This window comes from Drosophila mojavensis, unplaced genomic scaffold, assembly GCF_018153725.1.
Source record: "Drosophila mojavensis isolate 15081-1352.22 unplaced genomic scaffold, ASM1815372v1 contig_151, whole genome shotgun sequence".
In the NCBI taxonomy this organism is placed as follows: Eukaryota; Metazoa; Arthropoda; class Insecta; order Diptera; family Drosophilidae; genus Drosophila; species Drosophila mojavensis.
The window spans coordinates 780,005-794,174 of NW_025318684.1; the positions used below are offsets into that span (position 1 = coordinate 780,005).

Below are 14,170 nucleotides of genomic sequence, written 5' to 3' on the forward strand. Positions count from 1 at the left end.
TTTGAATTTTGTGACACGTGCTTCATATCGTCAACGAAATATTTGGTTCACACTTTTTGTTTTTGTCTGTCTCTTTCTCTAAAATTAAATCGATCAAAATATATATATTTAAAAATAGAATATTTCAGGCACACACACTTATACACAGAACGTTTACCAAGATTAGTGATAAATTAAATAAACAAATATTAAAAAAAAAAAAAAAAACAATCTAAAAACAAAAAATATATATATTTAATAGATATATGAATTACATAAATAATTAATTATAATTAGTTTAACAAAACTGTTATTATCTTTGAAAATAGACAACATGTGATATAATCTAATAATTCACCATTTTTAATATATAGTTGATCGGCTGGAGGCCCATTGTGTAATATCTTTTATAGCTAAAATTACCTGAAGAACAAAAAGAGAAAAAAGCATCAAATGCATTTACAGGAGAGTAATAGGTAAGTATTTTCAAGTCGTATTAATAGTACATCTATATCCAAATCTACATCTACATAAGCATCATATTATCTATGTGAAATTCACCAAGTAAGAAAGCTCTAGACGAGATTTGGCTTGGACTATATTATAAAGTGTTAAAAAATCCTCTTGTAGGTAGTACCCTATCTTCACTCCTTCAGAGCGTGATAATAGCCGTAGAATGACTGAATTCATCAACCCAAATAGTATTTCAGCTATTATCAAAGGACTTAAATTGTGTTTATTTGCACAGCTCTCTAGTATTTGAAATACGCTTTTTACAAATGTTGTGGGAAGGGGATAGATTTAGTTGTGGGTGTGAATTATAACAGAAAATGAATTTCGAAACTCTAGCTCTAAAGATGTAGGATATATAATTTTATAACTGTTTTTGGAAAAGGCCTTTAATCGAAAAAACGGGAGTAGTTATCGAACAATATTTTAAGCCCTAGCTCTTATATTTTTTAAGATCGATGCGTTCAAGCATACAGACTGACGGACAGGTCTAAATTTATTCAGTTCATCGGCCTAAGTAAGAGTAAATATATATACGCCTCCGTTTGACTGCTAAATAAAGGAATAATGGAAATGTTCAAAATTAAAAACGTATCTTATATTTTTGAAATGAAATTTTTTTAAACGAACTTAGTTTTTAGGTGAAATTTGCACAGGAATACCATGTAAATTCTGTTTAGCAAAGAACAAACGCTCAAATAAAAAAGTATATATTTGCATATTCCATTCCATTTCCACAAATTCCTGTACGTAGATAATTGAGAAAATAAAATCAGTTTTGCATGAATATGTATTAAAAAATACGTTGATTCTTTACCGCAAATTTATTATTTACTAGAGTTGAGAGAAAACTAATGTCAGCCTTGCTGCCAAAATGACAAACATAAGCTCACTGATATAACACTCGCTGACTGTGCAAGTCCAGGCGCATGCGCTGCTTTAAGGGTGCAGCTGGTGACGAATTCGTTGTAACCATTGGCAACTGTCATTTTGAATAGCTCACACGCAACACACACATACATACATACTCACACACATGCCCATGCACACAGTTGTTCTCTCTCGCACGCTCCGCCGTGCTTCCTTTGGTTGTTTTTGTTAAGTAGAAAAGCTCTGCTTGTGAACAGAGCTCAGCGAGCTTTGCAATCAATACGAGAATTTTTTGTTCGCATTTAAATAATATGGCAAGCGCAGCTCCGTTAACAATCATTGCTAAATAATTCAATTCTTTGTCAATCCGAGCAATATTAAAAGAGTTAAGTGCCAAAAACCCAAAGGACATTCAAGTGTTTCAATAGCTTTTCAATTTTGCAACTATTAGGCCACATACATACATATTTGAGCTTATTTATTTGCATTACGTGTTCTGCCAGGGGATTCCTAGTCATGTGGCATTTCAGTAAATAACTAAGGTAAACTTCTTTAGTCACTTCCTTTTAAGTTTAAATTACATTTTTTCATTTGAGGTCCTCTCAAGAGAAAGATTATGCAAATGTATGTACATATACACATATATATTATATGTATATATACATACATACATATATACATATATGCAAATAAAATTAAATAACATATATGAATATATACACTGATATATACATATGTTCCGAATTTCATTTATATAGAAACGACATTATTTCTTCCCTATTTTTCACTCCTAACGATTGCCGATTAATTAATCGTATAACTTTGAGCTAACCCTTAACAAGGATACCGTTACTGCAATTTGTGATTCTTTTATATTTTAAGAAATGACGAAAATGTCGCCGTTTCACATAGGATCCACAAAGCTCAAGCTAAAGGCATACGACTACACCAAGTCCAAGCGCATCCACAGCGATTATACATTGATGATAGTCCCAATTATATAGAGCGATTGCAGCCACCGCCCCCATCGAAGCCGCCGCCTACGTTAGAGCCAGCGTTATTTTTTCAGAATCTTCGCACCGGTGGCCCTGCAGTTGCTGACTCATCGGGAGACCCGAAATTTCCGCACGCAAATGCATTGCAGCGATCTGCCACATTGCCAGCGAAACACAATCGTTTAGGTGTACGAAGTCGCGTCACCTTCAAGATACCACAGACCCCTGCAGTCCCTCTTGCAACACCTCACTTAGACAGCAGCAACAACGCCGCATTGCCGAAGGAAACAAGCAAAATGACGTCTGAGGATCTTTTACAGCCAGGACATGTGGTTAAGGAGCGTTGGAAGGTAGGATTGCGAGAGAGAGAGAGAGAGAGAGGGAGAGCGAGAGAGAGAGAACAGAGAGACTGATTTTATTCCTTAACCCCATTTAATGCATATTTGAAATCCTTTATAGGTTGTACGCAAAATTGGTGGCGGCGGTTTCGGTGAGATTTATGAGGGCCAAGATTTGATTACCCGTGAGCAAGTGGCGCTTAAGGTGGAGTCCGCCCGACAACCCAAGCAGGTACTCAAAATGGAGGTGGCCGTGCTGAAGAAGCTGCAAGGCAAGGAACACGTCTGTCGCTTCATCGGGTGTGGACGAAATGACCGATTCAACTATGTGGTCATGCAGCTTCAGGGTAAAAACTTAGCTGAACTGAGACGAGCCCAGCCAAGGGGCGCATTTTCCCTCAGTACAACCCTCAGGCTTGGCTTGCAAATCCTCAAAGCCATTGAGTCCATACATTCGGTTGGCTTCCTACATCGCGACATCAAACCGGTAAGCTGATACTCTCCCATTCCCCACCTGTACTATACTCTGCATTCCCGACCTTCAAGTGATATTATAATGCCTTGCTGCCAAGGTCCGTGATACTTTCGTCGGTCCGTCAGTATCAAATATAATATTCACAAATTATAAGGAATGCTTTTGAAATGTGAATGGCTATAATTCGTAGGGCTAACATAATGCTATTCGAAAATTTTATAGAGCAACTTTTCTGTGGGACGTTTGCCCTACAATTGTCGACGAGTATATATGCTCGACTTTGGTCTGGCTCGGCAATATACGACGGGCACCGGAGAAGTTCGCTGTCCCCGAGCAGCAGCTGGATTTCGAGGAACTGTGCGATATGCCTCCATAAACGCGCATCGCAATCGAGAAATGGGTCGGCATGATGATCTATGGTCATTATTCTATATGCTCGTCGAATTTGTTAATGGTCAATTGCCATGGAGGAAGATCAAAGACAAGGAACAAGTCGGACTGACCAAAGAGAAATATGACCATAGAATATTATTAAAGCATCTGCCGTCCGACCTGAAGCAATTCCTGGAGCACATACAATCCCTTACGTACGCCGATCGGCCGGACTATGCGGTAAATATTTCTAAGCCCATCAATTGAATTTCATTTTTAACCATATATTTTTTATATTTATCACTATATAAATATCTACCTCCTCTATATTTATATATTTCCATTGCCAGATGTTGATTGGTCTATTCGAGCGGTGTATGAAGCGACGTGGCGTTAAGGAAGCTGATCCGTACGACTGGGAGAAAGTGGATACAGCCGCAGTTGGTAACATAAACGCTTCGACAAATGCCACTTTGACTCCGGCTAAGAACGAGTATATGCACGGAAATGTAACACAAATGACGGTGGCTGCTTCTAATGCCAGCGGCGCAGATTATGTAAGTGCAGTCGAGAACGTCTTTAAAGAACATCATCTAAGCTATGGGTGTGTATTGTAGGTGCGCAAGAGAAACGATATAGACACTGCGCAGATGGCCTCAACGGAGCCCCTGCATATAAAGGAAAAGGTAAAACGGAACCCAACTTGAAATTGACTGGGACTCAACACGATTCAGACTTTTCTATTTCTCCACTTTTCTGTCTCGCTAAATCCGTCTCAGAATCATCGAATCAAATTTTCGAAAAGTTCATTTTCCTATGACATAAAAATAGGTATAAAGGTTTTGAAAAATCTGTCTATATTTTTTGAACAGAACGAAATTTACAAATATTCCTTGATATCCTACTAAAGTTGCTGAATATTTTCTTTTAAATTGTTGCCATTCAAAAAGTCTATCTAGTGGATCGTTTAGGTTTAATTCAAGGGTATTTCGAAAAGAACAGAACTTAAAACTTTTAGAAATCGACTTCTAGACTCCATCTGGAACGACAAGAAATTATTATTTGGGCGCATTGGGAGCTTCTATAACATAGTCAAATATACATGGCACGTACTTTCAGGTTGATAAGAATTGCAATGCCACAATGACACCTCAAGCCTCGGCGGATTGCGTTGTGCAAAACGTTAATTTAGGAAATCCAAACAATTTACTAAAGCATCAGCAACAACAGCAGCAGCAACAACAACAGCAGCAACAACAACAGCAGCAACAGCAACAACAACTTGTGCTGGTGTCGAACACATCGATAGCTCCACCTAATCTTCCTAGTGCACTGATCAAAACCTCTACTGTGAGTATCGTGAACAATGAGGTGCAGTTGAAGCCTTCGCACGGGAAACGTCAGCCTCAGAGCGTCTCCGGCTCATATGCCACGACCAACCAAAACAATTCTGCGCCAGTTTATGTAAGTGCTAAAAACCAGATTATAGAAAGATATGGGTATATGTATTTTGCCTTTTTGAACAGTATCCGGAGAGTAAAACTATGGCAGCTCAAGCGCTGTCGAATATTGTGAAAACAATTGACGGCAAAGTTAACATGGATGCCGCTGATAAAAGTAGCCGTTTCATCAGTGCGGAGGGCGGCAATAGCAGATCTCTAGGGGGAGAGCATAACCAGCAGCCGCAGCAGCAGCCGAAGCAATCGAGCAAGATCACAAAAGTGGAAAGTCTTGAGAGCTCGAGTAATAATCAACCAGCAGCTGACAAGAGCAGCGAGAGTAAACGGTGCTGGCACTCGAACAGCGCCAATCTAGTCGAGCAGAAATCAACTTACGGTCGCCTTCGGGTGCTGGCTGCTCCGGCAGCCGCGCTGAATGATCAGGAGAACCTGAATCAGAATCAAGAATCGAATGCCAGTTTGAGTCATAACAAGAGTCTCATATGCCAGCGCGAGCAGATCTTTGGCATATCGCCAACAAACCGTCGCTCGGCCACCTCGACCAATCTACGTCTATCATCGTCTATAGGTTTGCCCTCGTCCAACCAGCGTGCAGCGGCCATCGGCATTATCTCAGCGAAAAGTAATGCATTGGCAGCGGCAATAGGCTCGGGAACGGGAATAGGAACTGGAACAACAACAGCGGCTGGCGATCATTCGGTAACACAATTTGCTTTAATCGACGATGAGAATGTCTCGGCACTACAACAGGTAACCAAAGGTGGCGGAGCTCTAACCCTCGCCTCCCAATGGAAGAGCCAATTCGACGACTCAGAAGATACAACCGACAACGAATGGAAACAGGAGCCGCCGGTAACTATATATACTATATGCAATATATATGCAATATTCATATGCTTCAAAGGCTCCGCATGTCATATGTTGTGTATCTATACATACAGTTTCGCCGAGGCACTATCAATTCATATAATTAATCTTAAATGCTTCGAATGTCCACTCAATAGCCAATTCATATACTTCGAACCTGTTGAGCATGCGAGCTCAGGATAATTTTATAAAGCAAAAGATCATTTTCTTGTGCTTGGCGCATCTCCTATTGGGGCTCCCTGATTAGAATATGTTCAATACGGGTTCACACTCACATTTATCCGCCTCATTCTTATATATACCCATATTATAATTACAATTTACTGCATCTGTATATGCGAACTGTGTTCCAAGAAAATGCTCTAAGGATTTTAGTGCCTCCTGTGAGATCAATAACGAGACAGATATTTCGATTACACCTCGATGCCTAACCGGTGTATGCGTATGAAGTGCGTCTTCAGCAGCAGCTCTAGACAGCCCGATAGTCGGTTTCTTCCGACAAGAGCACTTTTACTTTTAGCTCCTTTCAAGTCCGCCAGTTCTGTAAGTCAATTCTGAAGACAATCCGATCATATTTTATGAGTAATATTATATATGTATGTGCTTACGCTCGAGCTACACAAAGTTTCTGTTGTATCTACCACATGTAAAGTATCCCAAAACCTTTTGCCTCGCAGTCACAACCAAATTTGGATCAATTTGCTAAAGCGGACGTATCTTTGCCGTTAATACGCAGAAACACGAACTTAGTCGTAACCTGTAATGGCGATCCAAAAGCAAACCCATCTGACAATGAAAACGTTAAGAGGTAAGTGCAAAACCAACTCTATTTCAAAATCTGTTAAACAATAGAGCATGGGCAAAGGGATCAAGACTCCTGCCCACAGTCTCAATTAAATTCTTCAATCCTAGATTGCTCTTCTAAAGAAACAGGAAAGAATGTTGCAGTGTCATGTGTCAGTGTCGTCAGCTTGAGCGGACGACCGTCCATCAATATTGAACGATTCCTTTCTTGAGCTGAGGCTACCTTTTTATACCCTGAACCCATTGAAAATGGGAAATCAGGTTTTGTGAAAAGTATGTAACAGGCAGAAAGAATCATCGCAGACTCCGTAAAGTATATATATATTCCGATAGCTTCTTAGTCGAGAATAATCGAAAAATCAGCCTTATTCAGCCTTTATTTGAACACGTTTAGACCTGGAGATTTATTGTGTATATACACTTGATAGATACGAAGATTTTGTAATTTACAGATTTTACCACGCCCCCTTCGCCCCCAATTTGTAAAAAACGTATTTCAAGTACTAGAGACTTGTGCTTTGGAATGTACACACATTTTAACTATATGATCGCTTTCATAAAGATAGTCCTACTGCAAGATAATTTATTCAACAAATAAATTCTCATAATATTGCCCTCACTGCAGCGCCGTCCACGCGCAGTCGCTGCAATATTCCACACCCCTTACTTAGATCTCTCCTACCATTATGATAAGGGAGTACTGGTCCGCTTAAAGTACTTCCTCATATGTCATGTTTCGCAACAAATAAATAAACATTAGTTTGAGAGTTAGCTTGCAGTTAGATCATTGTTCTTCGTGAAGCCTACTGAGGCTCTTAACGCCACATTTTTGGTATGTTGACATGACTTTATGAGGAAATCATCAGAAAGTGAACAGAAAACAAACTTTTTTGATAGAAAGAATGTGTAGGTAGATCCAATTTGAACTATGAATGTGGTGAATGATTCAGCTCAAATATCTAGCTCTTATGCTCAAAACAAAAAGCCAATAGCTGCAACTTTCTTACACCTGTTAAATACATTGCCAAGCCTATATGCAAATGTAATTCTATTAGTTGTATAATAATCTCCCCAAAATGCCAATATGTATATATAGATACACACTTAACATAGCTGGAATTGAGAACTATGAGACTTTGCAAATGTCGATACCGCACTGCTGGTCAGAGCCTGCAATGGGTAATGTATTACGAAAAGATCTAGAGCCACCTGCTGTGCAACAAGCGGCCTTCGATGACACTGTAAGCTTAACCCCAACTTATTCATACTATATGTTAAATATATTTATGTGTAGATATAGTAGTGTGTTAGCTATATGTGTGCATGTTTCATATTGAGCGTTGTGTCTATGCAACACCTGAAGCATTTGGGTCAAGTCTTGATTACTGGAATAATGAAGTGACCTCTTCATATAGAACATACTAGATGAATCTGTATATATACACGTTTATCTATTAAAAACAATAAAAAACTCTCAAAAGTTTTTTTTTTTTTTTTTTTTACACCCTGAACCCATTGAAAATGGGAAAACAGGTTATAAAGGTTTTGTGAAAAAGTATGTAACGGGCAGAAGGAATCATCGCAGACCCCATAAAGTATATATTCTTGATCAGGATGGTGAGCTGAATCGATATAGCCCTGTCCGTCTGTCCGTCCGTCCGTCCGTATGAGTGCGTCGATCTCAGAAGTTATAAAAGCTAAAGAGCTGAAATTTCGCATGCATACTCGTCTATACCATTATCATCATATTTCTTTCGATAACTCATCCGATAACTTTTTATCGAGAATAATCGAAAAATTGATTTTGTTTTTTTCAGCCTAATTTTAAAACTTTTAAACTTGGAGACTTCAGATTTACTCTGTATATACATTTGATGAATACAAAGATTTTGTCGCGTACAGATTTTGTACACCACGCCCTCTTCGCCCCCAATTTGTAAAAAACGTATTTCAAGTTCTAGAGACTTATGCTTTGGAATATACACACACTAGTCATATAATCATGCTCTGAAAGTTTCATTAAGATTGTCATAATATTACCCACACTCGAAAATTTCGAGTCGAAATCTATAAGAGCTAGAGACTTAAAATGTTAGAATAAGTCGGGACGGTCACACTAGTAGGTAGCCTATATTATACTATACGCCAGATGAAACTCCGTTCGACGCCCAGATCCAAATTTAAATATACAGTGGAATCCGGTTATAACAACTACGTTTAAGGCGCTCAACCGGTTATGTCGAAAATTCGATGTCTTGGTTGGTCCCCATACAAACTTATATGAAGGAGCCTCCGCTTAGTACGTTTTGCGCTTTTAACAACAATCCGCTTATCACGACGATTTTTTTCATATTTTGCAGCCATTTACTGGCTATTACGACGTGCCCTTGCAGCCGCACAAATGCTGCTAGGATAGAGAGAGAGAGAAAGACAAACTACAATGCCTAAGTCTCAGAAATATTTAAACAAATTTTTATAATATTGAAAGAAATTTATAAAGATTTATGTTTAGATTAAAAAGTTAAATTGTTTTATGTTGAGCCACTAACCAGACATGGTTGGTGCTTAAACCCTATTACGAACATGGCAACTGTAAAAAAGAAGAAAGAAATATTTGTTTTCTGGTTTAAGCGTCCTCCGGGTATAGCGACGTACAATCGTCGGTCCCTTGAGCGTCGGTTTAACCGGATTCCACTGTGCTTTAATTAAGTTTTCCGGATTTTTTAACTTTTTCTTTATTATTCACATATATGAGTTTTGAGAGCACTAAAATTTAAGCTCTAGAAAACTAAGACTATAAATTGGTTTTTAAATTTAAGCTCATGTTCTATGAAATCAGTAAATATTAATATAATAGCTTTCTATATATGAAACATCACTCCACTGATGGAATTAAAGATTTGTCCTAATTTTTGATTGATTATTCCACAGGTTTATCGCATGGATATAACTAGAAATGTTTGCGTACGTGAATCTCAATCGGAAATTTCACCGAAGGCAAACAACTTTCCTACGATTATTGCAACGTACAAGGAGGCTGCCAATTTGATTGATATACAATCAAGGAACTCGAACGAGAGTCAATCACTGTGCAAGCACCGCAATAGCCTGCCCAATGTATGCCTCATAGACATGTTTGATGAGAAACCGAACTCGAATACAAATGCGCCTGTTGAGCTACAGGAATCCACAGTCGCACCTGTCGCTGCAGTGCCTTGGTGTGTCAAGACAACGTTTTGCCAGAGAAGCAACCTGGCTTCAGACCCAATATCATCCGACATGCACGGCTATCAGCATGGAAATCGAGCTGCAAACTTCGTGGATGCTGCGACCCAGAGCAACGGAGGCTGTGTTAGTGGGCGTCTTGAAATTCGCGTCATTCCGAAAGATATGAATGAAACAAGTAAGAAAGCTCTAGTCGAGACTGCTCGACTACGAGATCCCCTGGACCCTTCGAGCAATACCTATTTCAATCATTTTTCGCGTCTTTCTGCTCATACAAAACACGCGACACTCACACAATCACACACGCACACACACACGCATACACACACACACAAATACACACACACAAATAGACACACACACATACACATGCACGTACACACACACACATACACGTACACAAGCACCCACGCCTAAACACGCATGGGCTGCAGAGTGCGCTTACTATGAGAACTTCATTGCTTAATAACTCTGCTTGTGGATGTACTTTCTTCATGAAGATTACAATTCAGATTATGATTATAACATGGATATGCATGCATTTGCCAAAGCACAAATATGTTGGAGAGAGGGTGAATATAGGGATGGGGGGTAAATTTTGACAAAAATCGAAATTCTATAAAGTACATATGAATCTACATTAGAAATTTGGCGACTCTTATATCTTCTGAAATCGACGCGTTCAGACGGACGGACGGACAGACAGACAGACGGACAGGGCTAAATCAACTCAGCTCGTCGCCCTGATAAAGAATATATATACTTTGCGGGATCTGCCACGCCTCTTTCTGCATGTTACATACATTTCAACAAAACCATTATACCCTGATTTCCCATTGAAAATGGGTTCAGGGTATAAAAACAAATAGAGGAATCCAACTAATTTATTTGTTGTATACATTATATTTTGTACGCTATTATTACATAAATTGTTTTGTATTTCATACAGAAAACTCGCACTTGGAGGAGTCTGTCTACTACGATGCCTTAGCTAGCACTACGAAAAATTTCAAATCTGTGAAGCAGGAGGCAACTGGTGATCTGCGCGATAAGCTTTTGGATGATAAGATTTCAGTTAACTGTGATCGAATCGAAGTTGCTCAGGACTCGAATGCTGATAGCAACAAAGTCAAATTGAATGGCAATGGGTCAGCAACGGAGAGCGTGAGGGGTCCATCGACAGCTACAGCTCATCAGATTCAAACGGATCCACAATCCAAATCACAAATTGAGAATCCTAGCTCACACATGGCTGATGATGAGTGTGATGGTTGTGAATTGGCTTTGTTGAGTACGCCCAGCAAGATTCCTGTGCTCACTTCCAATTTGCGACAAGCGAAGTGTGCCTCTTGGGCTGGTGTTGCAACCACAACAGGAACAACAACACCGACAGCAACAGCAACAGCAACAGCAACAGCAGCAGCAGCATCCCAGACTCACACACAACATGATTATTCAGAAAAATCCAATACTGTAGATCTTGTTAATAGCCCCACCCGAATTCAACTTTATTCGAGTGTTTTACAGAACTCTCCAAATATTATGGACCTGACACCAGGTTAGTTAATGTCTTAAAGGCTAAGAGAGAGAAGGCACCCTTACACGGGTGACTGTAGATACACATATTTAAATAATATAGCGATATATACACAACGATGATAAATTGCACTCATTCATTAAGGTTTGCGTCGCCGTCGTGAGTCAACTGAGGGAAAGTACGTGACTGATCCCACGCAATTGAATTTAAGATTTCAGCGCCCACAAGCTCGCATATCTAATAGGTAAGACTAAAGCTGGTCATAAATTGTCGGAGTAGCCAAAAACACAGTTAACCACTTCATCAATTGCAGGTCGCGTGAGGTTTCAGCAACAGCAACAACAATATTAACCACTTTCGATGATCAGTCGCCGGCAGTGGATACGATTAGTATCGATGATGGTGTGAGGGAGTTTTGCAAAGATAATACAACGTATAAGACGACGGCCAACTCACTAATCGATGACACTAATAAGGCGGCAAGAAATCAAAATATTGTTGGATCAACACCGTCATCCCCCCCGACAACACCAAGGAATGATATTTCGCCCCCACCTGGCGATCCAAAAATAGAAAATAGTGCACGCCTTCGTCGCTATCGGCATAATATAGAATAATTCAAAAAGCTTCTTCAGTAATGAAAGCAATAATAGAATCCGATGCATGGTAATCGACCGAAATATACGTACACCTATATATATTCTAAACATACAAAACATATATATATATATATATATATATATATATATATATATATATATATATATATATATATATATATATATATATATATATATATATATATACATATATACATATATATATTTATATATCTTCTATAGGGCACTCTCGGCTTGAGCATTCTTGTTTGTTTGGCTTGCTACATATTATTGGTAAGACCCTTTCCTTTAGGTGCTCTAGCTTGACCTGTATATTGGGTATATAAGGCGTCTATACCAACAATGAAATAAAAATAATATCTAAGAAACATCACATTCCAAATTGAAAAGAGTTCTGGGATTTGACAATATATGATTTTCTCGTCTGAAAGATTCAAATTGTTTTTATTTATTTTTTTTTTTTTTTGTCAGGAATGAGTTGAAGATTATGTTACATATAAGTACCCTGAAATATCTCCTAGAATTTATTTTATGTTTTTGTTAAAAACAAAATAAATTAATAGTTATTTCACTAAACTGTAAATAAATAAATATTAAACTTGAATTATAGCCAATTAATAATTAATAAAATGCAATATTTTGCCTATATTATATTATTATCTATTCATAACTTTTTTGAAATTCAAAATTAACAAGATTATAAACATACAAAACAGAATATTAACAAGTAAGAATTTGAATTACCTTCTCATTTTCGAGGCACTTAGTTTAAAACACTGGTTCTTCCGATCTGCCACCGTTCTTATAAGTATATATGTATGGATACATAAGTACAACGTGCGTTTTGGTGAATGAAGATTAAGATACTATGTACGAGATTTGTATACCCTGAACCCATTGAAAATGGGAAATCAGGTTTTGTGAAAAGTATGTAACAGGCAGAAGGAGGCGTGGCAGATCCCACATATCTGTCAAGACGTATTTCAAATAGAGACTTGTGCTTTGGCAAATCACATGCATATCCATGTTATAGCCATAATCTGAATTGTAATCTTCATGAAGAAAGTACAAAGAAGAAAGACGCGAAAAATGATTGAAATAGCTATTGCTCGAAGGGTTCAGGGGATCTCGTAGTCGAGCAGTCTCGACTAGAGCTTTCTTACTTGTTGCTTTTCTTCTCTCCTCTCCCGTCCCCTATACTAACGAAGCGATTAGTGCGGAAGCGAGCATAACGCACAATCACGACCAGTAATCGTAGTTTTAGGGGAATCTCCAAATTCAAATTCAAAGTTCGTACTAACTTGCCAACTTGAAATTTGAATTGTCGAGTGTTTGACAATATGGTACGAATTACCGCGTCTTAGCAAAAAATTGTATACTCATTCAAGAAAGTGAATTATTAAACTCATTCACGAAAGTGACTTAGAATACTGATTTTGTGCAATGTCCGCCTTGCTCTCCGTCCATCTGTCCGTCAGTCCGTATGAACGGCGTGGCAAACCACAAAAGCTGATATCTCCTAAAGTATATACCTAGAAGCTTCAAATTTAGATAGTTAAGTTACCAGTAACCTCTTCTATCGATGACCCAAAAATAATTTGTACGCGTCTTTAGGGGCGTGGCATATCGAAAAATACCCTGTAATTTTCACATTTTTTTGAGCGTAAGCATTCAAATTTTGCAGTTAGGGTACCGTTAGCTCGTTCTAAGAATTGCCCAAAGATGAGGTGTCTACTCCTATGCTGACATACTGAGACAGAGTGGGGCGCAACATATTAATGCGAACGCAACCCTAAATCACAGAATGGATCAACTGTTCAAAATAATGCAGGATTCAATCGAAGCATTTGCTTATCATAGCAACAGTGCATAATGCACTCCATAGAGCTTCATGTGTAGATGTTTTTCAAACTGAACTGGCCAGCAGAACCAGCCTCAACATGGAAATAAACAGTCCGGTCTCAATCTTCATGAGAAACGTCTCACTGGCTGGATCTTGTGCTACTCCAGTAAACCAATGTCCGCAAACCCAACATCGCAGACATATTCTCCCCCCAAATGTTGACGCGCTCTTACGTCTTAAAAGAAGAGTAAGAAGAGAGTATTCAAGAACCGGGG

The 14,170-nt window shown here is 38.7% G+C and overlaps 1 protein-coding gene across 5 annotated transcripts; it reads left to right on the forward strand.

Annotated features, from left to right (window-relative positions):
- Positions 1 to 350: 350 nt before the first annotated feature.
- Positions 351 to 12,482, forward strand: LOC6585798 (tau-tubulin kinase homolog Asator). Of its 5 annotated transcripts, XM_015160728.3 has the most exons (15): positions 352 to 455; positions 2,242 to 2,704; positions 2,814 to 3,179; positions 3,390 to 3,779; positions 3,890 to 4,096; positions 4,157 to 4,225; positions 4,659 to 5,003; positions 5,066 to 5,851; positions 6,544 to 6,674; positions 7,767 to 7,911; positions 9,602 to 10,073; positions 10,845 to 11,453; positions 11,577 to 11,676; positions 11,746 to 12,098; positions 12,275 to 12,482. In XM_015160728.3, exons 1-14 carry the CDS (start codon positions 433 to 435, stop codon positions 12,047 to 12,049), a joined length of 4,410 nt encoding a protein of 1,469 aa, XP_015016214.1. In that variant the 5' UTR covers positions 352 to 432; the 3' UTR covers positions 12,050 to 12,098; positions 12,275 to 12,482. The 5 variants fall into 5 exon arrangements, with proteins under 5 accessions (XP_043862988.1, XP_015016214.1, XP_043862986.1 ...); XM_044007051.1 differs by lacking the exon at positions 12,275 to 12,482 and having other exon boundaries at positions 11,746 to 12,139; XM_044007052.1 differs by lacking the exons at positions 4,157 to 4,225; positions 12,275 to 12,482 and having other exon boundaries at positions 11,746 to 12,139.
- The last annotated feature ends 1,688 nt before the right edge of the window (positions 12,483 to 14,170 follow it).